Source organism: Mirounga leonina, unplaced genomic scaffold (assembly GCF_011800145.1).
Source record: "Mirounga leonina isolate KUSES-001 unplaced genomic scaffold, KU_Mleo_1.0 Mir_176, whole genome shotgun sequence".
NCBI lineage: Eukaryota > Metazoa > Chordata > Mammalia > Carnivora > Phocidae > Mirounga > Mirounga leonina.
The window spans coordinates 43,488,354-43,516,085 of NW_023270454.1; the positions used below are offsets into that span (position 1 = coordinate 43,488,354).

Sequence of the window (27,732 nt, forward strand, 5' to 3'; positions counted from 1 at the left end):
CTTGGCTACGGATCTGTTCAGCCACTTAAAGCTGAAAGAACCAAACTGTTGTTTCTGTATCATCAATTAACTCTATTACTTGCAGAGTAGACTTTGTGGTGACTGGTTGATCTAGTTTTTCCAGCTGGATTAGCAACTCATCCCCACTGTGAACCAAAGCTACTATAAGGTCTTGAATCTTTGAAGCAATACCACCCTTCTTTGCTCCAACTGGTAAACCTTTCTCCTTCTACCTCACTGGACGCTAGAAATTCCAAATGTTCTACTATAGCTACTGCCCTTCCAGGTTGGACAAGGAAAATGTGGGTACTTAAAAAAAATGGTTCCTATTAACATGTTACCTTCAGCTAGAAGTCTAGGGGAAGAGTTGGTTTCTCCCAGGGGAATATTAGTACTTTCTTAGTCTGCTGGGTGAATATTCTCTGCTTAGACTAGACCTGAATTTTCTACTGACTTGCCCACTCTTGAGGCTGCCGATGTAGAGAGGGGAGAGGGTGTGGGCAGAAATAAAGCGCCCAAGACTCTGCAGCATTTCCAAGGGTGGGGCAAATCTGTAAAAGGCAAAATAAAGACTTATTTGGAGAGGGGTGAGGACAGGGAGGAAAATACACCCCTGCGAAGGTGAAAAGCAGAAAAAAATAGAAACATTGTAGGAATGGGGGGGGGATGAGAATTGCCAAAGACACACAATTTTGTTTCAGTTAGATCTGCCCACTAAGCAGTAAACCCATTGGTTGCTCCAAGGGGTGGAGGTGGGGGCACCAAAACCCTATCTGAGTTGATTCTTTCTATGTGGGGGAGGGGAGAGTAGCCGATCTCAGTGAGACACAAAGACTGAGGTCATTTACCCCTACTTTATCTAGGCATCTGTTACATGCTTTTCTTCTTTAAGTGGCTTGAGACAATCCTTGGGCTTAAAACCATGAATTGAATTGAAAGCTAAAAATACCTACCTCACTGAGGAACTGGTTGGATTAATTAGGTTCTCTTTGCATTATTTCTAGTTCAGGTATATTTGATTGTCTTTTTTTTTTTTTTTTTTTAAACAAAGCTGCACTTTAGTGAGTGGTTGGCAGTATGAGACTGGCAAGCTGCTCTAAGCTCCTTGTAGTTTCTCTGATTCTTTGCAGTGCCTTCTCCTACAGGTTAACACAATTCATTGTGATAATGGAAACCCCGATTTCCTGGAAAGATTATGCTCTAACTCTTACAAAAAACTAGAAAAAAGCTAAGGACTTCAAATTATTTCTTCTTTCCTCTTGGCATCCAATCTTGTTCTCAAAGCAAATTTTTGTAAATTTGTTTTGGTTTTTATTATTAATTTTACATTTAATCTTCATTAAGGCAAAGATTTTTTTTTTCCAGTTCAGCTTGGTTTCCTCTTTATTGATGTGCCTCCTACCTTCCCCCCGCAATTTCAGTCCTTTCCATCTACCCCCCAAAAAGAATGTAGTGAAAGGAAGGGAATGTTGGGGTTCTGAGCCCCTTGGACAGTTAGAAAGGGAACAGAAACCAAAACAATCGCTGGATGTGACAGATTGACAATCGAGAAGTCTAAAGCAGAGTGGGAAAAGTGGTAAGAGAAAGGGGAGAAAGGGGAGAAAGGAGAGGTCCAAGAGGTCACCTCCCCCATGAGCCCTTCTGCTAAGAGGGCCTGGAAGAGAGCCTCAAACATTAGGAAGTGCAGGTCCTGAAGAAGGGAGGTGGTGGTTGAGCCTGGAGGAGGAGGAGGTCAAGGAAGGGGGGGCCACCTCTCTCTTTGTAGAACGGGACCCCCCACCTCAGGGGGAGCAGCTTCACAGACCGCAGACACTTTCATCACTGGAGGCAATGTATAGAAAGAAGTCTTCTTCATGGTGTTCCTGGTATAGCTGACCCATTGCGGCACTGGTGGGTGGAATGACATTGTTGACAAAGAAAAACAAGGCATCCTCAGCTCGGAGATGAATTCACTTCCGGATCAAGAAGTAGAACAGACCAACTGTGAGATCAGAAGGCACCAGATATTTCTTTTTGTCCAGATCTCCTATCCGGGCTTTGGGAGCCTTTTCTACTATCACCGGAACCCGGTCCGGGTATTTCTTTGGGATCTTCTCGCCCGCAGAGCGACGTTTCTTGAACGAATGCTCCTCTTTATACACGAACTTCATCCTCCCGGAACCGGGCTGGACCAGGCTGGGCTAAGGGAACCCGGGGGGTAGGAGGTGGGGGGGAGACGGGAAGGGGGGCGCCGGCGACCAAGGCAAAGATTTTTATATGGTTTGTTCACTTGTTAGCCCCAGAGTCTAGAGCATAGAAGCATTCAATAATTACGCATTGTTGGGGCGCCTGTGTGGCTCAGTCGTTAAGCGTCTGCCTGCGGCTCAGGTCATGATCCCAGGGTCCTGGGATCGAGCCCCACATCGGGCTCCTTGTTCAGCGGGAAGCCTGCTTCTCCCTCTCCCGCTCCCCCTGCTTGTGTTCCCTCTCTCACTGTGTCTCTCTCTGTCAAATAAATAAAAATCTTTAAAAAAAAAAATGCTAAGCTAAAATCACATCACAACTTTGAGCAGTATGATAAGGACACTCTAAAAGACATTATGAAAGTGGGGGGAGCCTGGGTGGCCCAGGCAGTTAAGCGTCACCCTATGGCTGGGGTCATGATCTCAGGGTCCTGGGATGGAGCCCCATGTCCAGCTCTCTGCTCAGCTGCGAGTCTGCTTCTCCCTCTCATTCTCTCTGTGCCCCCCCCAATAAATAATAAAATCTTAAAAAAAAAAAAAAAAGACAATATGAAGGTACTTAATGGAGTTTTAAAAAATGCTAATTACAGGGCACCTGGGTGGCTCAGTTGGTTAAGCGACTGCCTTTGGCTCAGGTCATGATCCTGGAGTCCCGGGATCGAGTCCCGGGATCGAGTCCCACATCAGGCTCCCTGCTCAGCATGGGGTCTGCTTCTCCCTCTGCCCTCTTCCTTCTTGTGCTCTCTATCTCTCATTCTCTCTCTCTCAAATAAATAAATAAAATCTTTAAAAAAATGCTAATTACAAAAAATGAAAGAATATTCATGGAAGCCTTAAAAATATTCAGTTATATAAATATATTATTAAATTTTTACATATGTATGATTTGCAGTCTTAATGTTTATTGTGCTTGACTTGCAATAGATTCTATGACTAAAGGCACTGTGCTATGGCCAAAGATGCCAAATGACATTTTTGAGTCTGTGTTAAATATGTGAAGTTTCCACAAATGCCTAGAGGTCTAAAATGTTTCCTAAAGAGGCAGAAGGTCAGTCAATGTGATAAGGGAAAGAGAGACTTCCATTTTCCTTGAGAGCTCACTGAGCAGAAACCAACAGGCACCGAGGCAGCAGTCTCATTAAAATGGCTGGGATGCATTCACTTTGCCATTTGAAGGAATTCAGCAGTACAGAGGAGAGCTACAGAAGCAAAAATGCTTAAGTGCACACAAGAAAGTCTCATTTGCTTTGGGAATGGTTTGCTTTTCTTGTTTGGAAAGGAAGAAGTCTCTAGGATGTCCACCTTCCACAACAAAGCAGAGCTTGATAAATTCCCATCATCTGGGAAGTAGAGCCTCCTTTTGCTGATGTGGCTGTCTGCAGATCTCCCAGGTGTAAAAAGAGGTGAAAAAAGGTCATCAGATATATAGGTAGATCGGCTGTGATCCCAAGAGGCTTGAAGTACTGGGGGAATGCAAAACCGTTTAGGGATAAAGCTGGCCTTTGTGTCTCTAATTTCAATGATTAAAAAAAAAAAAATTTTTTTTTTAAATCCATCTATTAAGTGTGAATAAATCCCTGAATTCTGCTGTGCCCGGTCCTCGCAGCTCCAAATGCCTGAAATAGGAACAGTGGTGGTGTGAATTAGTTGGCCTAAGCTCTTGGGCTGCTTCCAACTTCGCTATTGCTCATGCCCCACAGGTCAAGGAAAGAAGTGATGTAATGCACTTAGCTGGGCCACTTTAATTACAATGCAATGGAGAGGGGGAGGGGTTATAGGCGGTGACAAGTTTAGCGCATGACTTGCCCTAGAGATGCAGGAAACAAAAACATGGACAACCATTGGCTGCGTCCACTTCCGACCGGGTATCTAGCTGCTAGTCTGGAACCTTGAAACACTTATTTCCTGGGAAGGGGGGTGGCGCTAGCCTACAGAGCGTCAACCATAAACACACAGCGCGCGCGCGCACACACACACACACACACACACACCCCCACGGAGCCTGGCAGCGTCCTCTCTGCTGAAATGGGCGTGGGGCCGAGTGCTTGGCCCACGGTCCCCAGAAGGTTGCTCCAAAGCCGGCCGCAGCAGCTGGGCTCGGCGCTGGGAGCCCGCGGAGGACCCGCGTCCGCGGAAACTGGTGTCACCCGGGCCCGCTCCCAGTGAGCCGCGCTCGCGTCATTCATTCGCAGCGTCCGGAGCGCCCTTCCAGCGGCGAGCTGGGCTTCGCTGCGTGTGCCAGTGGCCCCGACGGGGAGTGTTACTGCACGGTGACCTCGAGGGTGCGGAGCGGCTAGAGACGGAGGCGGCCCGGAGCTCGGCTCGGTGCTGCGGGAGCAGCCGCGCCCCAGCCCAGCTCGGCCCTCGCCGCGGGGCCGTGTGCGCTCCTGTCGCCCGCAGCCCTGCTCGCCGCGGCCCCGGATCGCGGGACTGAACGCCACCACTTCCTCCTCCGCCCGCTCCCCTTCCTCCTCCTCCTCCCGCTCCTCGCTCCGCCGTGGGCCGGAGCCGGGCTGCGGGCCGGCGGGCCTGGGCTCGCGGGGGGCGGCGCCGCCGCGGGGAGGATGCTGCTCGCCGCGCCCGCGTCCTCGCCGTCCTCCCCGGCCTCCCGCGGGGGCTTTGTTGGGGCCCGGGCGCCGCGGGCGGCCGGCTGGTGAAGCGGCTCTCCGCCGCCGCACCTAGCGGGCGGGAGGGCGCGCGTGTGCCCGGGGGTGCGCGCCTGTGCGCGCCGGTGTGTGCAGGACCCGACCCGCGGCCCCATTGTGTGTCCGCTCGCGGCGCCCGGGAACATGTGGGTGAACCCCGAAGAGGTGCTGCTGGCTAACGCGCTGTGGATCACCGAGAGGGCCAACCCCTACTTCATCCTGCAGCGGAGGAAGGGGCACGCGGGCGATGGAGGCGGCGGCGGCGGATTAGCGGGTAAGGACCGGCGGCCAGTCCGTGCGGGAGGGTCCGGGAGCGCTGCGGCGCCGCCCGCGGCCCTGGGCTCAGGGCACCCGGGACGCCGCCCGGTCCCCCGGGGCTGGGCGGCCGGCCCCACTTGGTGCGCGGAAGACATCGGGAGTCGTGATTTTTCAGTCTTTGAAAGAGATGATTCTTTTCTTACCCTGTCGGGCTAGGGGGCCCTTCGAGTACCGGGCGCCCCCTAAGTGGGTGATGTTGATGAAAATGGAGATTGGGGGGAGCAGCCCTTATGAGTTGAATGCGGCACTTCTCCCTAATCCCCCCTTCCCCATCCCTCTTAAAAAATATCGCTTTGTATATGGGCGAGAGAAGTAGAGGACGGTTAATTTTTACTTCATTCTGTTGCTGATCATGGCAGGATCAGGTATAAAATGCTCTTTCGTTTCCAGGGAAGCAATCAGTAAGAGGCTGGTGTGGTCATTTCCTATATTAGTTATGACTGAAGAGAATGAAAAAGGATTTTTGTTGTTGTTGTTGCAACCTAATTAGACATAAGAAAGCAAGTTATCTGGTTGTAAAAAGAATTAGCAGTGTAACAGCATTTTAACTATTTTAACTCAATCACTTAGCCGAACCCCCTCACAAGGTATTATTGATAATGTAACTATTAGTAAAACCATGCCCTATCGTTTAAAGATTGTAAAATCAGACCCATATCCCACGCAGTGCCATATTAGAAAGGTCTTTGTTATTAACTAACTAGTTTGCTTGCTGGGAGATTACAAAATAATCTTGAACTCATACCATACTAGAGAAATTGGACCTTCCCCTCTCCATGGTGGTTAGAATGAAGAGAACTGGGATACTTTTTACAGTGAAGAAGTTAGCAGAAGAAATAGGAGAGGTTTAACCAGGAAAGAGACTGCAGAAAAGAGATGAACTTTGACCTCTTTAGAGTCCAAAATATATCACCCTCTGGGAGCTTGCATGCTAGCTAAATTGTTGCTTTCAAAATGCTGTCCTATGAAATAAAAAATTTTGATATGGTGCATATTTAGTTATGATTATAGTTTACAGACTAATTTTCTCAAGATTAAAATTCAAATAAAATAAATAAAATGTATTTTATGGCATATATGGGTTTAAAGGATCTTGGCTAGTATATCATATCGCTTATAGCTAACCTGATTATTCTACACTTTTTCTGCCATAAAAGAGAAGGCAATATGCGGAGTTCCAGACCCTGTTCTGGAAATTCTGATTGGTGGCCTAGAATCAGAATTTTCCAGTTCATTTTGTAGAAGTTGTCTAACTATATACATTAATACGTAGCTTGCATATCTAATACTGGGATCAGCCCAGGTTGTCCTTCTTTAAGCCTAAAACAACAAGGTAAATAGGTAGTTTATTGTATTAACAAAGAACCTTTCCTGCCTGGAGTTAACCATCCTACGCTGTGTAACTACTAAGTAGTATTTCTTTTCTAGAGTCATATGCAATAGGTTATGAAAAATTCAGAGATGCAGAGCCTTGTTTTCCTAGTTAATATTTTTATTATGTTCGTACCGACTCAGAGCTATAACTAACCACAGTCCACCTGGAATCTCATTATTGATAACTTACTTCAGAAAGATAAAATTGTATCTTGAAATTATCACGAGTAAAAATATTCCTGCAACAAAGGCCTTTTTTCAACTAAAAGAGGAAAAATGTCTGCTCTGATAGATTGGTGCCACATTAAATATAGCAGGAACATTTTAGAAATCCTTGAACTATGTATAATATATTTTGCTCCTAATATCAGTTCCTTCATGCGTTCATTAACTTCATGCGTTAATGGATCCAAGATCCATTAAATGATCAGTCCTAACAAATATTTGTTGGCAGTGTCTGAAGTGCCAGTGTGATGAAGCTCACCCAGCCTTGTGGAGAAGACAAGTGTTGATAAAACAATCATATAAATTAATATAAAATTGCCACTCCATGGGGTCCCAGCAGAAAATAGAACTAAACCTAGTTCAAACGAAGAGAGTTGGTGAAGACAACTTAGAAAGATGGAGGCAGGGTTACCAGAACCAGTGAAAGGCCCAGCGGTGGAGGCTGTTACCACCCTAGGCGACAGGAATGTTTCTGGAAGCCTTGTGAGCTGGAGGCAGGCAGGAGGAGCTTGGGCCTCCGGAGAAGCAGACTCCCCCTAGAAACTCAGAACACAGCAAAAAGGAAGTGGAGAGGACATGTCCGACTTCTCTCCTCCTACCCTGTCAGCTTCTGCCACTGTCTTTCATCTGTGGGACCCAAGAGAAGCCAGCTGGACAGGATGTCCTGGTGATCTAGTCCCTAGGGATCAGCCTCCTAGGGATGGATCTGGGAGGTGGGAGCAAAACAGAATGATCAGTCCTAATCAAAAGGAGAGGAGCGTGATGTTGGTTACCCTTTCTTTCATCTCATCATCATCATCATCATCGTCGTCCATTTAATGAGTGCACTGGTGCAGAGAGGAATTACTAGCTCATAGGTTATGTGAATCATCAGCTTTAGCAGATAATACCAAACTGTTTTCCAGAGTAGTTGTACCAATATACTCCCACCAGCAACGTATGGGAATTTCCCTTGCTCCATACCCTTGCCAACATCATCAGTCTGTAATTTTAACCATTCTGGTGTTTTTATAGTAATACCACATTGTGCTGTTCATTTGCTTTTTCCTGACTAATGAGGTTGAGCATCTTTTTCATGTTAATTGGCCATTTGAAATATTCTGACATTCTTGTTCAAGTCTTGCCCACTTTTCAATTGGATCGTTTGTCTTTTTCTTTCTTTCTTTTTTTTTTTTAAAGATTTTATTTATTTATTTGACAGAGAGAGAGATAGCGAGAGCAGGAACACAAGCAGGGGAAGTGGGAGAGGGAGAAGCAGGCTTCCTGCCGAGCAGGGAGCCCGATGTGGGACTCGATCCCAGGACCCTGGGATCATGACCTGAGCCGAAGGCAGATGCTTAACGACTGAGCCACTCAGGCGCCCCGTTTGTCTTTTTCTTACTGATTATTGATATTTTTTAAAAATATATTCTGGAGATGAGTTCATAGTTGGTTGTATGTGTGGCAAAATCTTCATTCTGTTGCTTGCCTGCGTGTTTACTCTCTTAACGAGAGAGTGATTTCTCGTTTAATTTTCATGTCTGAATTCTTTAGAGCTTCCATTTCCTTTACAGTTAGTGTTTTATTGTGTCCTGTTCAATAAGTCTTTTTCTAGATTGAGGTTATAAATCTGTTATCTTCCAGAAACTTTGCAGTTTTAACACCTAAATTTATATTTACAAATCACTGGGAATTAATTTTTGCATATTGTGTGAGATAGGGGTCAAGTTTTATTTTTAAAAAATTTGTGTGGACATCCAGTTGTCCCACCATGATTTATTGGTAAATCTGTTGTCACTGCTCTGTAGGGCTACCTTGGTCATATGTCAAGTGCCCAGATATATGACAGTTGACTTGTTAGGGCACTCTAGCCTATTCCTTTTTTTTTTTTTAATTAAAATATTTTATTTATTTCACAGAAAAAGACACAGCAAGAGAGGGAACACAAGCAGGGGGAGTGAAGGAGGGAGAAGCAGGCCCCCTGCAGAGCAGGGAGCCCCATGTAGGGCTCGATACCAGGGTCCTGGGACCATGACCGGAGCTGAGGGCAGACGCCCAGCGACTGAGCCCCCCAGGCGCCCCTAGCCTATTCCTTTTGTTAATTAGAATATTCTTGCTCCAGTACCACACTGTAGTTTTAAAATAAGAGTTTACATTCATTTGATCAAATATTCTTTTTTTTTAAAATTTTTTAAAGATTTTATTTATTTGACAGAGACACAGTGAGAGAGGGAACACAAGCAGGGAGAGTGGGAGAGGGAGAAGCAGGCTTCCCACTGATCAGGGAGCCTGATGTGGGGCTCAATCCCAGGACCCTGGGATCACGACCTGAGCTGAAGGCAGGCTCTTAACGACTGAGCCACCCAGGCGCCCCTTTGATCAAGTATTCTTATCTTGTTTTTTGTTCTTTACGAATTTCTTAGCTTTGTCTTTTACATTTACACAGCATTTTAGAATCAACTTATTAAAGTTCCACCAAAACAAAACAAAACAAAGCCACAGCAGCAACAAAGACTTAAACTGTTGGGATTTTGATTGCAATTGCATTGAGTCTATAAATAAATTTGGGCAAAATTGATACCTTTATAGTATCAAGTCTTCTGGTCCATGAACATAGTATGTTCCTCTATTTAGCTCTGTTAAAATTTCTCTCAGTGATGTTTCATAGTTCTCTGTGTAGAGGGTTTACACATTTTTATTAGATTTATTCCTAGATATTTCATATTTTTTCACTCTACTAAAATTTCATTTTCTAGGGTGCCTGGGGGGGTGGGTTGCTCAGTCAGTTGAGCGTTGACTCTTGGTTTCACCTCAGGTCATGATCTTAGGGCTATGGGATCCAGCCCCGAGTCAGGCTCTGTGCTCAGCGCCAAGTCGGCTTGTCCATCTCCCTCTGCTCCTTCCCCTGCTCTCTCTTGAATAAATACATAAAATCCTTAGAAAAAGGAAATAAATACTTAGGATGCCTGGGTGGCTCAGTTGATTGGGCTTCTCATTCTTGATCTTAGCTCAGGTCTTGATCTCAGGGGGGTGAGTTCAAGCCCCATGTTGGGCTCCACGCTGGGTGTGGAGCCTACTTAAACAAATTTTTTTCTCTAAAATTTCATTTTTTATCATTTTTTTGCTGACCTCTAGACATATAGTTGTTGGTTTTTTTTATATTGACCTTATATCCAGGCTCCCCCACTTGCTAATCTTTTATTTAGGAATTTTGCATCCTTATAAATTAGTAGGATTGAATTGTACTTTTTCTTTTTCATAACATTGTGAAATTTGGTATCAAGATTATACTGGCCTTAAAAATTAAGTTGGAGAGGGGCGCCTAGGTGGCGCAGTTGGTTAAGCATCCGACTCTTCGTTTCAGCTCAGGTCGTGATGTCTGGTAGTGAGAGATCCAGCCCCTCCTGGGGCTTCGCACGCAGCAGAGTTAGCTTGAGACTCTCTCCCTCTCCCTCCCCCCTTTCCCCGTGTTCTCCTCTCTCTCAAATAAATAAATAAATCTTAAAAAAAAAAAAAAAGTAAGTTGGAGAGAGCTCACTCTGTTCAATTTTCTAGAAGAGTTTGTGTGATAGCAGTATTATTTCATCCTGACATGTTTGCCAAAATTCACTGGTGAGGAAGTCTAGCCTTGAACTTTTATTCGTGGGTTTTGTTGAATGGTATGACAACTATTCAAATAATTTAAAATTTTCTTTTATTGTCAGTTTTATAAGCTATTTCTAGGATTTATCTTTTTCATCTAGATTTTCAAATATATTGGCATAAATTTGTTAATATTCTCATTTTTAATATCTGTAGGATGTACAGTGATATTTTATTTTTTTTATTCTTTCTTTATTTTTTAAAGATTTTATTTATTTATTTGACAGACACAATGAGAGAGGGAACACAAGCAGCAGGAGTGGGAGAGGGAGAAGCAGGCTTCCCATGGAGCAGGGAGCCCAATGTGGGGCTCGATCCCAGGACCCTGGGATCATGACCTGAAGGCAGACTCTTAACGACTGAGCCACCCAGGCGCCCCTGTACAGTGATATTTTAGATGTGTCTTTTATATTTAACAGAGTTGATTTTTTTTTTCCTAATCCAGCTTGAAAATTTTTGCCTCCTAATTGGATTATTTAGTCAATGTACATGTGACTTGGGTTTAACTCTACTATCTTATTAAGTGCTTTCTCTTTTTTTTTTCCTATCTGCTCTATTTTTAATTTTTCTTGCCTTTTGGTAGGCTATGGGATTTTTTTCTTTAATGATTACATTTTCAAGCCTCTATTAGCTAGAGATTTTATATTCATTTCACTATTCTTTTAGTGGTTACTCTGGAGATTATAATGCATTCTTTTTTTTTTTTTTAAAGATTTTATTTCTTTATTTGACAGAGAGAGAGAGCACAAGCAGGGGGAGTGGCAGGCAGAGGCAGAGAGAGAAGCAGGCTCCCCGCAGAGCAAAGGAAGCCCGATGTGGGACTTGATCCCAGGACCCCAGGATCATGACCTGAGCCGAAAGCAGTCGCTTAACCAACTGAGCCACCCAGGCGCTCCTATAATGCATTCTTAATTTATCAAAGTATATTGTTCGTTGGTACTTTCATTTTATTTAATTTTTTAAAATTGGTACTTTAATTTTTTCACAGATAAGGACCTTGTAATACTTTAACTCCATTAACTACCCCCCACCTCCATCTTGTATACCATTGTTTTAGTATATTTTAATTCTTACATGTTTCAACATGAAAACATATAATTACTACTATTTTTAAGTCTGTATTCAGTTACATTTCCACATATGTTTATAGTTTTTGTTGTATTTTTTTCCATTTCTGTGCTTTTTTTGGAACCATTTTTCTGTTGTCTGAAAAAAAAGGCCTTTTCTGTTTCCCTTAGAGCCTGCTGCTGAGAAATTTTGTTTTTTATGTCTGAAAATGTATTCATTCTGCTTTCGTTCTTGAAGGATATTGTTGTTTTGAGTGGTTGGCAGTTAATTTTTTTGTAAGTAGGGTTAAGATACTGTTCTGTTGTCTAATGATTTACTTTTTTTTTTTTTTGAGGAGTAAACTGTCACTCTGAATTATTATTCCTTTGTAGGTAGTATGCCTTTTTCTCCAGCTGCCTTTAAGGTTTTCTCTTTGATTTTGGTTTTCTGCAGTTTTTTTTTTTTTTTAAGATTTTATTTATTTGACAGAGAGAGACACAGTGAGAGAGGAAACACAAACATGGGGAGTGGGAGAGGGAGAAGCAGGCTCCCCGCAGAACAGGGAGCCCGATGTGGGGCTCAATCCCAGGACCCTAGGATTATGACCTGAGCCGAAGGCAGACGCTTAACGACTGAGCCACCCAGGCCCCCTGAAGTGTATTTTTTTTAAAGATTTTATTTATTTATTTGACAGAGAGAGACACAGCGAGAGAGGGAACACAAGCAGGGGGAGTGGGAGAGGGAGAAGCAGGCTCCCCGTGGAGCAGGGAGCCCGATGTGGGGCTCAATCCTAGGACCCTGGGATCATGACCTGAGCCGAAGGCAGACGCTTAATGCTTGAGCCACCCAGGCACCCCGGTTTTCTGTAGTTTTTTTTTTTTTAATTTTATTTTACTTAAATTCAGTGAATTAACATATAGTGTATTATTAGTTTCAGAGGTAGAGTTCAGTGATTCATCAGTTGCATGTAACACCCAGTGCTCATCACATCATGTGCCTTCCTTAATAATGCCCATCACCTAGTTACCCCATCCCCACCCCTCTCCCCTCCAGCAACCCTCAGGGTTTTCTGCAGTTTTATTATGACCCAGCTATTTGTGGATTTTTAAAAATCCTGCTTGGTGTAGTAGGACTTTCATTGGTTTTGTAAACTCATCCACTGTCTCTTCAAATACTGCTTTTCCCTCATTCTTTTCATCTTTCTTTCTGGCACACCCATTACGTGTATACTAGATCTTTTCATTGTATCTTCTATGTCTGTTACCTTCTGATTTTTACTTGCTTTATCTTGGTTATTTTCTTTTGATAATATGTTTTAATTTACCATCTCTTTAACTATATGTAGTCTGTTAAGCCTACCCTCGACTTTTTAAATTCTAAAATTCCCATTTGACTTATTTTTATAAATTCCAATTACCTATCAAAACTCTCAGTATTTAAAAAAAATCTATCTTGGGGGTGCCTGGGTGGGTCAGTCAGTTGAGCCTCTAACTTGGTTTCAGCTCAGGTGATGATCTCAGGGTCGTGAGATTGAGCCCTTGAGAGTCTCTCCCTCTCCTTCTGCTCCTCTCCCTGTTCTTTCTCTCTCTCTAAAATAAATAAATCTTAAAAAAAAAAATCTATCTTGAGCATGGCTAGCATAGTTATTTTACAGTCCCTGTTCTCTTCCATATCCCACAGCCCATGTAGGTTTGTTCTGTTGTCTCTTGTTTCTCCCAGTTTTCATTCATGCTGTTATGTCTTCCTGTATGCCTGGCTACTTTTGATTATGTGCTGGACATTGTACTTCTACTTTGCAGAAGTAATCTGAAGTAGAAGATGATTGATACAAGAGAGAATTTTTTTTCCTGCCACTTGCAAATCAAAATCACTTTAGTTTTAGGGGCACCTGGGTGGTTCAGTCGGTTAAGTGTCTGCTTTCGGCTCAGGTCATGATCCCAGGGTCCTGGGATCGAGCCCTGCATTGGGCTCCCTGCTCAGCGGGAAGCCTGCTTCTCCCTCTCCCACTCCCCTGCTTGTGTTCCCTCTCTTGCTGTGTCTCTCTCTGTCAAATAAATAAATAAAATCTTTAAAACAAAGCAAAACAAAATCACTTTAGTTTTAGGTATTGATATATTTCAAAACTGGGCTCTAACCAAGGTGATTCTGTCTATTTAAGATTCACACTTATGATTAGGTTGTAGGTCTTAACAAGTCCCAAAGCAAAGAGAGGGAAGCATCACTGGTTTCCCTACCTCTTTGGTGGCACTGATTCCTATCCTTGTCTTCCCAATCTCTGATTCTGTTAAAAGCACATCCAGACTTTCTGCCACTCGGCAGCCCCTTCTAGAAGAGGCAAATGCCTCCCAAAATGATAGCTGTCCCATATGTAGGGCTCTTCTCTTTGAGCTGCTCTCTTTCCTAAGTGAAGTAATATCTCTTTTTTTAGTTCTTTGATATTTTAAAGTATATTTTATCCCTTTTGTATAGTTGTTCTTAGTAGTAAATTATCTTGTATAAGGTGGCTGTTACTATTATCCCCATTTTATAGAAAAAGAAAGTAAAGTGTTAGAAAGGTGTGACTTGCCATGGGTCACAGCTAATAAGTTAAAGGCCTATTAGATTTTGTATTTACTTTTCTTTACAAGACTAATTATAATGGTGTGGACTACCATTTTCTTTACTATCTTCCTTGAGAATCTAATAAAAACTATTGACTCTATCTCCAGAAAAATGAAAACACCCCCAGAATTTACATGTAATTTCAGGAGCTCCATGGATGCCAGGTGAATTAGAACATAGGTGCTTCAAGTTAGAGGGCGTCACCAAGAGATCAAAACAATTTCTCATTACGCAAATCAAAAGTATAATATCTGCTGTAAGCAGTTCTGTTAGTAATGTGTTTGAGGGGGTGCCTGGGTGGCTCAGTCATTAAGCATCTGCCTTCGGCTCAGGTCATGATCCCAGGGTCCTCGGATCGAGCCCCGCATTGGGCTCCCTGCTCCACGGGGAGTCTGCTTCTCCCTCTCCCACTCCCCATGTTTGTGTTCCCTCTCTCACTGTCTCTCTCTGTCAAAAAATCAATAAAATCTTTAAAAAAAAATGTGTTTGAGTACCAGCTATTAATGAATGCTGAACTTTATAAAGATATACAAGAAGGAAAAGGCAAGATTCTCTTGCTGAGCCATTCATTACTAACATAGTGATCAAACCTGTATTAATAAATTTGGGAGAACTGAGAACATAGGCATGGAGATGATGATACTAACAAAGACTAAGTCTCTCAGATTGTTTCCATCGGAGATTCAGCACTGGACTGTCCAGGAATTGGACTTTTTGAATCACATGGAGACCTTCACAGCTAGGGAAATGCCCCATTTGCTTACTGATAAAGAAAACCAGGCTGTCACCTAAAAACATGTCCCTTTGACATAGGAATTACTTTGATCTGAAAGCAATTAAGAAGCAGTAAACATGGGGTGCCTGGGTGGCTCAGTTGGTTAAGCGACTGCCTTCGGCTCAGGTCATGATCCTGGAGTCCCGGGATCGAGTCCCGCATCGGGCTCCCTGCTCGGCAGGGAGTTTGCTTCTCCCTCTGACCCTCCCCCCTCTCATGTGCTCTCTCTCTCTCTCATTCTCTCTCTCAAATAAATAAATAAATAAAATCTTAAAAAAAAAAAAAAGAAGCAGTAAACATGAAAAAACTCTCACTTTTCTGCCTCAAGGCAGGAAATAAATTCCCCTTTTCCTGGAGACGGACTCTTATTAGCCCAGAGAGGCACTAGAGGAATCTGTAAACAAACCTGGTTAAACTAACCCTTATCTTCCTAGGTAAGGAAGATGACCATCTAGCTCTAGTTGGATTACTCCTAGCCCAAATCCCTGTGTCCTGTCAATCTTTCACATAGTTCTTTGACTAAAAGGTATAAAAGCTTCCTGCTCTGGCCACTTCTTTGTTTCTTTATTCTCTTGTGAAGGCTCCCTTGTACATGTACAAATTCAGTAAAACTTGTATGTTTTTCTCCTGTTATCTTCGTCAGTTTAATTTTCAGACCCAGCCAGGGATCCTAAGAGAGTCAAGGAAAATGTTTCCTCCCCTTCGTGACAAACTCCCAGTGGTGAGAGAAATAACACAGCAATGCTCTTAAAGCCCTCACTAGTTAACAGGTGCCTGCTTTTGGGGGTAAATGCTTTCATCTTGCTAATCTGTAAGTACTGTAACAGCAAAGTTGCTTCTAGTTGCACATAGCAGTAAAAGTTTTTCTTTGTGGATTATATATAAAAGCAAGTAAAATTTGTGTTAGTTCCTTAAGGTCATTACTGGTGATTCTGGGTTGGGATGGGCAGTCCTCTATAGCTGTGTATGCACTTGGCTCATCATACGTAATAAGCAAGTGCTACTATAGCAAGGAGCATGATTAGATAAAAGCAGATGTTGCTTGCTTGTTCCATGAATTCTTCCCCCTCTGCTTGTTATTATGAACTTTGTTGTTGTTGTTGTTGTTGTTATGAACTTTAAGAGAATTTCATCCACGGAATGATTTAATCACCGTTCTAATTTGTCTTGAGACTTTACCTTACTCTACAAAGAAGCTGAAGGGTGAATGCATATGATTTGTGTAGGATTTGAGATGGCTTTTGACGTCTTCCGGGTTTTTGTAAACTGGTTTCAAAAAGTAGGGGCGTGGGGGTGCCTGTCAGGCTCAGTCCGGGGAGTGTGTGACTCTTGATCTCGGGGTGGTGAGTTCAAGTCCCACATTGGGGGTAGAGATTACTTAAATAAATAAATGAACTTTTAAAAAGGAGAGAGGGGAATATTTACTACAAGATTCCTTTCATAAATTTGAGGGGTTGGGGCTGACCTCCTGTTCAGGGACACTGCATATACTTTCTGCTTTGCTGTCATGCATAGGGTTCCCACTTTATGAAGAGATCAGGTTCTCAGTTGTGGGATGGTTCCCACGCCTGCACAAAAGCCTACACAAAACCCGTTTTGTAGTTGTGTACAAATCAGGACTTTGCCGTTTGGAACTGGGCAGCTTATGCCAACAGCTCTGGTAGGTGCCACCTTGAGTTCTGGGTGTTGGAGGCTAAGGCCCGTGTGCGCTCCAGGACACAGCGGAGTGTAAGGAATGCCACAGGCAATTGGGAAAACCACCAGGATTGCTCTTCGCACAACGTTGTGTTCAATAGTTGCATCACAGGGCTCTCTGGGCTTTTCCAGTCCTTCCCTTAGTAAGGAGACCTCCAGATTCAAATCCCAGCCCCATCTGTTACCAAGAGATAGCATTTGGGAAGTTTCTCTTCCTTTCTGAGCTTGATTTCCTTAAGTGAAATGGCTTAATAATCCTTTAGCGACTGTTGTGAAGATTTTATGAGTTAAGTTATGTAAAGTACAGGAAGCATAAAGAGCCATTCACAGATAATGGCCCATCATTGTTCTACCCTTGCAGATGATCTAGGGAAGGTGTTAGGAGGCAGCTGACTCTTAATTAATTCACACCAGTGTGTGAGCCACGGAAGTCTCCAGTTTACAGAAACCTTGTGTTTTTCAGAGGGTGCTGTTAAAGCAAATGGAAAACTGCCTGATAGTTAGGCAGCTTAAAAAAGCTAAGTCATTTTCAGGGTTTTGGGAAGATGGTAATTTTTTTTAAAGGTGATTTTTGATCAGCAACTTTAAAATTGTTTCTACATACCTCCCTTTTTTCCTCCCTCCCGCCCTCCCTCTCCCCCTTCCCTTCCAGGACAGGTACTTTTTGAAAACTGCCAGGAAACCTGGTACTGTCTCTCACTCTCCTGCTTCTCTCCTCTGCCCTTCTTCCCTCCTTCTCTCCTGTACAAATGATTCTCTCTGACCATGGCAAGTGGGACTTCTAAGGAGAAGACTGGGGTAGGAGGCAGAGAGGGGCTACCTTTTCTCTTTATATGTATAAATGGTTAATTAGTCCATCAGGAGTTTGTAATTTAGAAACAGGGATTCTAATAGTTAAACCAGAGAATGAAGTCCTTAACCCACTTTCCCCATTTCTTTGTTTTCCTTTCCCGTCAGATGTATGTTCTAGAGAGCTCAGAGGATAGGGCAGTCATTTTTAAAGGTGTTCTAAAATTGCCACTGGCTTCTAGCTTTCTTCCAATCTCCTTTCACACTTTTGCTGTTAGGTTATTTACACGTCCTTTCAGGAGTGCTGTGATCTATTCTAGAGCTCCATTAAGGTTCTTCTAACTCTCCTTTGGAGACCTGGACTAGAAACTGGCATTTAGATGAATCAACTCTTTTACTTTCTGTGTGGGTCCTAGGAGCACAAAGCTGGGCAGGTAACTGTCTAATCCAAGAGATGAGGTCTGTGAAACACTCCCCCTCTCAGCTGCATTATTCTAAGGCTTGCTGGGCAAGTCCTTGCCAGAGGGAAGGTCAAGCACAACATTAAGGACTCTATCTCTGTTTACACTCTGAACAACAAAAAAGCAAACTCTGTTGATCTCCTAGATTACCTGCATGTAACACTTCTTAATAAGGCAAACTATTTACATTTCAGTACTACCAGTCTTTTAAATCTATGTTAACCTAGGAACCAAGGTAGTCTTTAATAAAAATAAGCAAGACTTAACAGACCTATAGTTGGACTCTTTCATTAAAGCATAAAAGGAAGAAATCATGGCATTTTATAACATTTACATATCAATTGCTATAATAAATAATAGAAAATACACTTTCTAAAAGCATCTTTGTAATAAGATTTCAATCTATGTGATCGAAAGCTAATTTTCAAAGCATTGTTATTGTGGTCCTATTTTTTTTTTTTTAAAGATTTTATTTATTTATTTGACAGAGAGAGACAGCGAGGGAGGGAACACAAGCAGGGGGAGTGGGAGAGGGAGAAGCAGGCTTCCCGCTAAGCAGGGAGCCCGATGCGGGGCTCAATCCCAGGACCCTGGGATCATGACCTGCGCCGAAGGTGGACGCTTAACGACTGAGCCACCCAGGTGCCCCGTGGTCCCATTTTTTAATTAACACTTGATTGTGTAATTTTTTATTAATTTTATAAATGTCATAAAGTATAAAGGCAGAAGAGCTAACATTTGCAGAAATCCTTCTGTGGTTCAGGAATTCTGTTGTGAACTTACCTTATGTCACAAATTTGATTTTCAGAGCAATCCTGTAGGTTAAATGTTCCCTCTGTTATAGATGAGGAAACTGAATGCTTCGAGAAGTAAGATACTTGAGGAGCCCCTGCTACTAATACAGACAGAGCTTGGATTTGTACTTGAGTTTGATTGAATTTGGAAAGGGAGAAGGGAGATGAAAAAGGAGAGAGGAAGAAGCACTTGGAAAGAAACTGGGGCAAAGTGAGCCCCGTCTTAGAAATGCAGTCTTGAGTGTGGAAATGAAAAACAGGCAGAGGAAGGCTGCTCCTTTTCCTGGGTTGTGATGTCATTGACAGTGGCTGTCGTGGGTGACCGTTGCATGACTCTGACCACCAGGGTGGAAATCCGAACACCATCTCTGGATTTTCCTAAAAGGGTTTCCAAACTTTTCCCATTTCCAGTTTTCTAGCAAACTGTCTTTGGGACCATAGTATGGAGCCATTCCAGTCAAGAAGCATTGACTGTCTGGGTGGAGGACAGACAAGGGAAAGGCCTGTTTGTATGAATATTCCACAAAGAAGACCAGTATCCATGCTTATTGTGAATGAGGTCAATCTCAAAGAATTTATGGCCACCAAGGAGGAAATACGTCAACTTGACATACAGTATTGATTTTTTAGTAGTGTAATGTATGTCAGATGTCATAAAGATTTTCCCTCCTTTTCTCCGTGTATATAAAAATAATGAGTTTTTTATGGGATTGTACTCCTCAGACCTTTTTTTCTTTTAGAAATACTTAAGCTGGTGGGGATTTCAGGAGGTCCTTGAATGACCTGAAATCATGCACAAGACTTAGGGAATTCACTAGGAGCGTGTATTTTTCTAGAGCTGAGGCTCCGCCACTTCCATGAGCTACTGAAAGGGGACTGTGAATCAAATAAATGAAGAGCTAATTCCGTGGAGTCTTCCCTTTCTCAGTGCTGAATTTTCCACCAAAGCAGTTTTCAGGAATTTATTGCTGTTGCTTGTACCAGGATCACTATGGATTATAAGAAGGCTTATCCATTTCCGGGTAATTCCGTTGCTCTATATTGTTGAAACAATAGTAATAACATCACTGTCTTTGAATACAGTGATAAAAATGCTGGTGCTTCTTTTACTCTTAGCTCGATAGCCAGATGTGAGACTGTTCAACTACAGTTCTTGGTTTCTTAGGGTGGGGAAAACCGTGTGTGTGTGTGTGTGTGTGTGTGTGTGTGTGTGTGTGTGTGTAGGGGGAGAGGGGAGGGAGCTGGCTCTTCCCTACAGATGCTCTTCGCAGGCAGCCCTCCTTGGGATGCTCTGTAATGATGTAGAGCACGAAGCTCTAACAGGTAACTCCCCCGTTTCTCCCTTGCTAATTCTCCTTCTCTATGGGCAAGTGGCGGGAGGAATGGAGTCTACAATATAGACCAGTGAGTTGACGTTTCCTTTTTGCTCTCTTCAGGTCAGCTATTGGGCTGTCATTGTGCCGATCTAAGCAGATGGCATGGCTAATCATTACAGAGCATGCACTGCACTTGACTTAGCTGCCAGGAGGCTAATCCTCAGAATAAGAACTGCAGGCTCCTCTTTCTTACTACTCCCTGTTTTGCAGCTGGACCACCTCTTGTTGCTCAATGCTGGCCCGAGATTATTGCCCGAGTGTGACCTGTGATCTTTAGGAAGAGGGTGCCATCTGCGCTGTGACTTTAACTATTTATCTGTTCTTATCTGTGTGTCTGAGAGACCACGGTCCCCTTCTTCCTTGCTCTCTCCCCGGTAAGAGCCAGTTTCCCCCTCATCTGACAACCCCATCTTCATGGCAGATTCCATGGACTCTTCATAAAGGCCTCCTGTCATTTTGTTTTTGAAAAGATTCATAGATGTATGGGCTGTTCTTTTTTGGAGTCCTGCTAGTTTTGTCCATATGATGCCAATTTCAGGATGTGTTTGACCACGCAAACACCCTAGGACTTTTTCACAATTTTAATAACGTACGTTGCACCCCGGCTAGAAATATTAGATGTGTTGTGATCTGTCTCCCCTTTCTTAGTGCCAATAGAAACTTCCGGGCAGCAGAGGATACCTCCTTGCTCTTTTGCCTTTTGTGGACCTTTCAGTTTGTTACTGGGACTGTATATACCTTTGGATGAACAGCTATACTAAACTTCAGCACTTGTGCTTTTAAAAGCCACTTGTGGGGGGCGCCTGGGTGGCTCAGTTGGTTAAGCGACTGCCTTTGGCTCAGGTCATGATCCTGGAGCCCTAGGATTGAGTCCCGCATCGGGCTCCCTGCTCAGCGGGGAGTCAGCTTCTCCCTCTGACTCTCCCCCATCTCATGCTCTCTCTCTCTCAAATAAATAAATAAAATCTTTAAAAAAAAAGCCACTTGCAGGTTTCTGTTTCTATTGTGCTTATAACCCACATTTTTTTTTTTTAAAGATTTTATTTATTTATTTATTTGACAGAGAGAGACAGCGCGAAAGAGGAAACACAAGCAGGGGAAGTGGGAGAGGGAGAAGCAGGCTTCCCGTGGAGGAGGGAGCCCGATGCCGGACTCAATCCTGGGACTCCGGGGCTCGATCCCAGGACCCCGGGATCACGACCTGAGCTGAAGGCAGACTCTTAACGACTGAGCCACCCAGGCGCCCTATAACCCACATTTTTAAAGTTTAGAAGAGCACACAGATTTTTAAAGTCCTTAGCTGAATACTTCCTTTTCCTTGTTCTTATTTACCAGGTAGATCTTTGTCTTAAAGGATCTAGAATTCTTATACAGAATGGGAGAGAGAGTATTTTCAAAAAGCTCACTAGTAAATGGGGATAGTCATCTCTGAAAGGGTCTTGGAGATGCCCTTCAAATAGAATGTAAATGTCAAAGAGAATATTTGTTGCTATTTGAGATTGTTTATGGCAGAGAGAAAGAGTTTGACAAAAAGAAATTCTGTACTTATTCTTCATTGTAAATTATGTTTGTAGTGAAAGAGTTTAAACATTTTTGGTGGTTGCTATCTTAAAGGGGTTTCTAGAATGGAAGGAGACCCAGCAATGCTGTCTCTTAAATGTGTGACCACCGTTCTTAACTTCTTTGGGTCTGTTTTCCATCTGAAAAGGGGGATGGTCCCCCTAACCACCTGACATGTTCATTGTGAGGATCAAATGAGATACTGAAAGTGCTTTGGAGGCTGGAAGCATCAGTCAGGTTTAATAGGATATCAGGATTTTGTATTTCCAAAGAATCCTCCATCCACTCAGCCAAATCAGGAATAGCCGCAGTGACTGGATCCTGAATCCACCGGGTGGCCAGTCAGCTCGGTAGCAGCAAGCACCAAGTGAAAACAGTGCGTAAATAAGACAGACTTGCCCACAGGAGCAGACAGACGTTCGTTAGAAATAAAGGAAAGAAAGAAAGGAAGGGGAGGAAAGAAGAGAAGAGAAAGGAAAAGAAAAGAAAAATGTTTGCTTTCAGTAACTGTCTGGGATGGCAAATTGTCAGGTTCTGTATTTTTTAAATCTAAGTGAAACTGACTGACTTGCTTATTTCTTTGGGAGTAGATCATGCATTATTTTTACATCACACACAGTCAGACAGTTTCATGTACCTTGTTATGATTTCATTCTGGGACAATCAAAGCAGGAAATGGGGAGGAAGCCTGCCTACCTGTTCTTGGGTGGCCCTTTGTCCAGCTTACCAGGCTCCCGGGTACAATCGGGAAGAAATGAGTGTGTTTAAACACACATAGTAAGAATTTAATGTTGTTTAGTTCCAAGTTGTTGGGTTGTTTGCTGAATTTTAACAGGGAAAATGAAGATCCAGGCATTAAGAAGGACTTACAGTCCCTCCCTACCCTAAAACCCCTGAAGGATCTGGAAAACATCTCTCAGAAAGCAGAATTTCTCTGGGAAGACTTTTTCTTGTTTTCCTCAGGGCAAGTCTGATCTTGACACCAGCTAAATAAAGGAGGGATTAGTACCTGGATGTTTAATAACTCCTGGCATTTTAAACTCAAATAATGATTTTGGAAGGGGAGCGAGGAAGGAGGGATTGGAAGGAAGAGGGATATTGTCTGTATAGTAAAGGTCAATTTTTAAAAATGTTAAACACTTAGGAATATTCTTTTTTTTTTTAAGATTTTATTTATTTGTTTGACAGAGAGAGAGACAGTCAGAGAGGGAACACAAGCAGGAGGAGTGGGGGAGGGAGAAGCAGGCTTCCCACGGAGCAGGGAGCCCGATGCGGGGCTCCATCCTGGGACTCCAGGATCATGACCTGAGCCGAAGGCAGACGCTTAACCAACTGAGCCACCCAGGAGCCCCAGGAGTATTCTTTATTGCACAAAGCAACACCTTTTCCCAAATATTTTGACACATACAGTCCTCTCAGCCTGTTTCAGTTTGTTTGTTTTTCCAGCTTTACTAGAGATGTAGTTTATGGTTATAGAAATACTATGCTATACTATACTATGACCAATGATTGTAGTTTTTTTGAGTGCAAGGTGATAAGTGGAAACTGGCCTTCATCCCAGTGTCGGGGAGACCATCAGGAGTGATGGTACCAGGGCAGACTTGGCGAGTCCCTGCCTTCCTGAGCTAGCTGTTACTTAACACTGGCAATTGTATTGGACAGTTTCACCATAATGCCTATTATTACAATTTACAAATAGATGCTGTTGGTTGGAATGTATCAATAGGAATGTTCATTCCTTGCTGTTTATTCAACAGCTTTGAAATTAGCCCCAAAGTGTTAACTGATTCTAATAATCACACTTTCCATACATAGAAAACCTGGTTTCCTGGTAACAGTGAGGGAATACTGGGGCTTGGTGGAGTGTTACATCTTGTGGTATAAACAGCTCTGGAAAGACTTGAGTTCTATATCGAAACCGCTTCTAACTGGTGGTGGTGTGGCTGATGCAAGCTGACCAAGACCAGATTTTATTTCAATTAATGCAATAAACACTTAATGAGATGAGATGGGAACTGAGCAATGTTTTGTTTAGAACTTGGATGAATAAACAATAACAGTGTCCTAATTGGGAAAGGTGTTCTGATTTCCCAAAGGTCTTCTTGTATTTGAGACATCTTACGTTAGTATCTACCTATTAAGGCAGAACACGTTTGCAAAATTGAATGTATTTGTAGCTGTACAACGATACCTGTTAGTGTTTGGTTTTCTTTCCAAACAAGGCCTATGGCAGGTGCCTGACAAGGATAAGCAACTGTCCATGGAGACTTGCTGTCTAGGACAGCGAAGATTAAGGTATAATCTACCCCGTGCCTCTAAATCCCACTCCCCTTTAATAACTTAGAATCCATTACTTATTATGCATTATTCATTCATTCATCAGTGCTCTTTTGAGTTTATATTTTCAACGGGTACTCCCCATAGGGACAGTGGTGTAGTGTTTAAGAGTATAAACTTGTGTTTAAGAGCATGGCTTTGAGCTGCTTCCTGAGCAGGTCCTGCACAGGGCCTTGTGCGCTTCGAACAAGGTGTCCCTTCTGAGCTGTGTTGTTGGGAAGGCACAGCCCCCACCCCCATGGAGCTAGGGCTACATTTCAGCACCACCCACCACCCATCCCTCTTACTCAGGTACCTTTTTGCAGTGCATACATTGCTCCGAGACCTAAAACAGCCCAGTACTTGAGTTTGAAATCTACTTCTCACTTCCAGTCTGGTGTGATTTGGGGCAAATGGCAAGTGTTGAGGACAACACTCGGAACCTGGCAAGAGCTCAGCAAGTCATGGCTCTGATGAAGAGAAGTTACAGAATGGGCAGTGAGAGTGGGGACGTTTACCCATGGCACTCCACTCCTTCCGTTAGATGGTTACCCTTATTGGAAAGAAGTAGAGTCTCCAAGTAGCCATGCTACTTACTGGCTTCTGCCTTGAGGTCCAAAGCACCAGTTAAGAAGCAATTCCACTTCGTGGTGTAGCGGAAAGAGAAGAGGATTTGGAATAAGAAATAAATTGGGCTGGGACGCTTGGGTGGCTCATTTGGTTAAGCGGCTGCCTTCGGCCCGGGTCATGATCCCAGGGTCCGGGGATCGAGTCCCACGTCGGGCTCCTTGCTCGGCAGGGAGCCTGCTTCTCCCTCTCTCTCCTTCTGCTTGTGCTCTCTCTGTCAAATAAATATAAAAAAAAAAAAAAGAATGAAATTGGGCTTTGAGTCCCAATGCTACCAGTTTCAGTTTTTTCATACAGGTATAAAGTGAGAAAGATAACTGCTCCTCAGGATTTTCACTAAGATCAGATGAATTATGAGTCTGGATTCGATGAGGTGCTTTGCAGATGTTTAGCTTAGTTTTGTTTTACTGTGAGGTTGCACGGGTTTAGACTGGGTATTCTTCCATGAGACAGGCACCAGCTTGCAAACCACTTACCCTTTTGTGAATCAATCTTCTGGTGATTTCAAAGTCTTGTTTTTTTTTAATAGGTTAGTCAGAAGACAGTGTCTGGATTTGGGCAGTGAGACTCCTCATAATAATTAGTGATCCTAATAATAATAATATGTAATACCAGTTGAATACTTATTGAGAGTCTGGTGTTCTCCTTTGACTAACAGAAGCCCCAAAAGTAGCACTTACCATTATCCCCGCTTTTGGGTGGAGGAAACTGAGCCTAAGGTCACTCAGCCAGTAAGTGCTTGAGCTAGTGGTGTATGAACCCAGGCAGTCTGCCTTGAGCCCACCTGCTGAAACACTTTCCAGCTTACCTCCCTTCCCCTTTGCATTTCTGGAACCTCAAAAGCAAGTTTAAATGGCCCCACGGTGTGGGTAACAATGTGGCTGACCATCTTTGGATAATGGATAGATACCATTGAACTCATTTGACTTGAATTTGTTGAAGACAGGTAAGTAGTGTTTGATTATTTTTTAAAAGATTTTATTTATTCATCTGAGAGAGAGACTGAGCACAAGCAGGGGGGAGAGGGAGAGGGGGAAGCAGACTCCACTGAGCCAGGAGCCTGACATGGGGCTTGATCCCAGGACCTGGAGATCATGACCAGAGCCAAAGGCAGATGCCCAACCATCTGAGCCACCCATGTGCCCCTGACTGATTGTTTAGAATAGCAGTTCAAAGCCTATTGAGGGGGACAGTGATTGTTCTGGCAGTAAGAAGGCCTATCTGCAGTGTTCTCCATTTTGGGGTGGAAAGGACCCATCGTTCACATTTGCCACCTGTGGTGCTCAGCTCCTTACCATTGTGTGTCGGTGGCTTTGGTGTGCAAGCAGATGCGTGTTCTGTTTCTTGTGGATTTCTCAGGTAGACAGTGCCATCAGATCCGTCATTTGTCAGGGTACCTGATGTTTGATTTCCCCTGATTCCAACCGCTTAGGGTGGAGGCCTTCTTCCTGACCAGGTGCCCTTGTCCTCAGAGTGGCCAACTTACACACACCAGGCTATTGGAGAGGTGTTGATTGTCAGAGTGGTCTGATGAGGGAGAGCTGCTCATGATAGACCCAAGCAGCCTTGTTATTTATGTCAAGGACTGAGCACTCAAACAAAGCCTTTGAGTGCCTCCAGGAAGAGTGGGACTAAAGGGTGAAGCTCTATGAAGTTATGGGAAGAGACCAAGCAGGTGAAGGTTTTTTGTGTCTAAAGTAGCCAGGAGTCTATGCCGGGGAAGACATAATCTCTGCCCCTACAGAGGTCACAACAAAAATGTTTGGACAAGTCAGTGATGATATCCCTCCAAAATAGAGTGCTTGCTCAAATCCCAAATGAAATAATTGCTCAAGAGGGAGATTTTTATAAAGGAACATGGTAAGGGAGAAAATCCTGTTGCATCATTGTTTTTTATTCTACTTTGAAAACCAGGAAGAAGGAAAGTAGGGCTTCTTCAATAGAACGGAAGTTACCACCTCCCCTAGTGCCTTCAGTGGGCTCTTGGCTGTTGCGATGGACAAGTTGAACTTGGGGAATATGGTTGAACGCAGTCTCCTATCCACATCATCAGAGTCTTCTAGCGGTAGTTAAATCTCATTAAAACTAGGGATTTGTTCAAACCATGTGCATCCCTAACATCTTAGGGAAAGCAGATTACCTGATGTACACCTTTACCCCCATTACTTTTATGAGGGCTTCACACTCTGAAATCCACTGAGATGGCTTCACTGTGTTATCATGTGAAACCTGAAATGTCAACAGAGAGATGGGGCAACCGGTTAACAGCACTTCCATAGCTATGGTGAATGAGGACTGTGACATAGAGAAAACCCAAAAAGGAGAAAGATACAAAGGGGAACAAAACACTGCCAGAAGAATCTGGTATGGACCCCAGAATGGCAGTACATAACTTCCATTTATTTGTATTACCTATGCCTACATTTTCATCAAAGGAAGTAGATTTCCACCTTTTCTAAAGTGGCTAACTTAATCTAAAGCTTTGGCAGAACAGTTACTTCTCTACCATTTGAAGTAAAATAAATAAGTAAATGAAGACCTTCACGTAGTTCAGAAGCTGCTTGAACTTGGGAGAAAATTGTTTCCTTTCCTTCTTAGATTGGATTGTGACCAACATTCCTGACTGATGTTGAACGTGGTATCAAAAGAATGTGCCTGAAGTATGTAGCCAGTGACCTTTATAATCACTGTACCATTTGATGGAAAAGTGTTTACCACATTACATTCTTTATTAACTTAGGTCCAGTAGAATCTACTCGTTTTAGCTTTAGTCTTGGTGAGGGCCAAATGTCAGACTGACTCTCTATAATATACCTGCAAATGCTTTACAAATAAATGGACACAAAAACTCTAAAAACCATAGTCTATCAGAAAAATATAATAAAGAATAGTATGATTGGAGAAAGATTTTAATTAGGAAAGGGTAATACTGCTTCTGTGTAATCAAAGAGATGTTAGAGATATAAAGGAGAGGCCAGCTATGTCTCAAGTAGAGTCTGCCAGCACGCAGTATAGTTGGATGAGTTCTTTTCTGCATTTTCCCTATTTTTACTCTCTGCTAATTCATCCCTCATTCATTCATTTATTCATCCACTGACTCACTCATCCATCAAACAGATATTAGGTGTTTACCACCTGTTGGGCACTGAAGATGCAAAAATATATGACATCATCCCTACGCTTGAGAGACTGGATTCAGCAAGAACCTGCACAGATGTTTCATGCTGAAATTAGTTTCTTGGTTTTGGTTAAGACTTAATGAGAGAGACTTGGAAATGCGGATTGA

The 27,732-nt window shown here is 43.2% G+C and overlaps 1 protein-coding gene and 1 pseudogene across 1 annotated transcript in view; one reads left to right on the forward strand and one right to left on the reverse strand.

Moving 5' to 3' along the window:
* Window positions 1–1,627: 1,627 nt before the first annotated feature.
* Window positions 1,628–2,150, reverse strand: LOC118022457 (annotated as a pseudogene).
* Window positions 2,151–5,011: 2,861 nt separating this feature from the next.
* Window positions 5,012–27,732, forward strand: part of TBC1D9 (TBC1 domain family member 9) — a 119,305-nt gene continuing 96,584 nt past the window's right edge. The window contains exon 1 of the mRNA XM_035023021.1: window positions 5,012–5,141. Within this exon, the coding sequence (XP_034878912.1) occupies window positions 5,012–5,141 (130 nt within the window). The remainder of the gene's footprint in view (window positions 5,142–27,732) is intronic.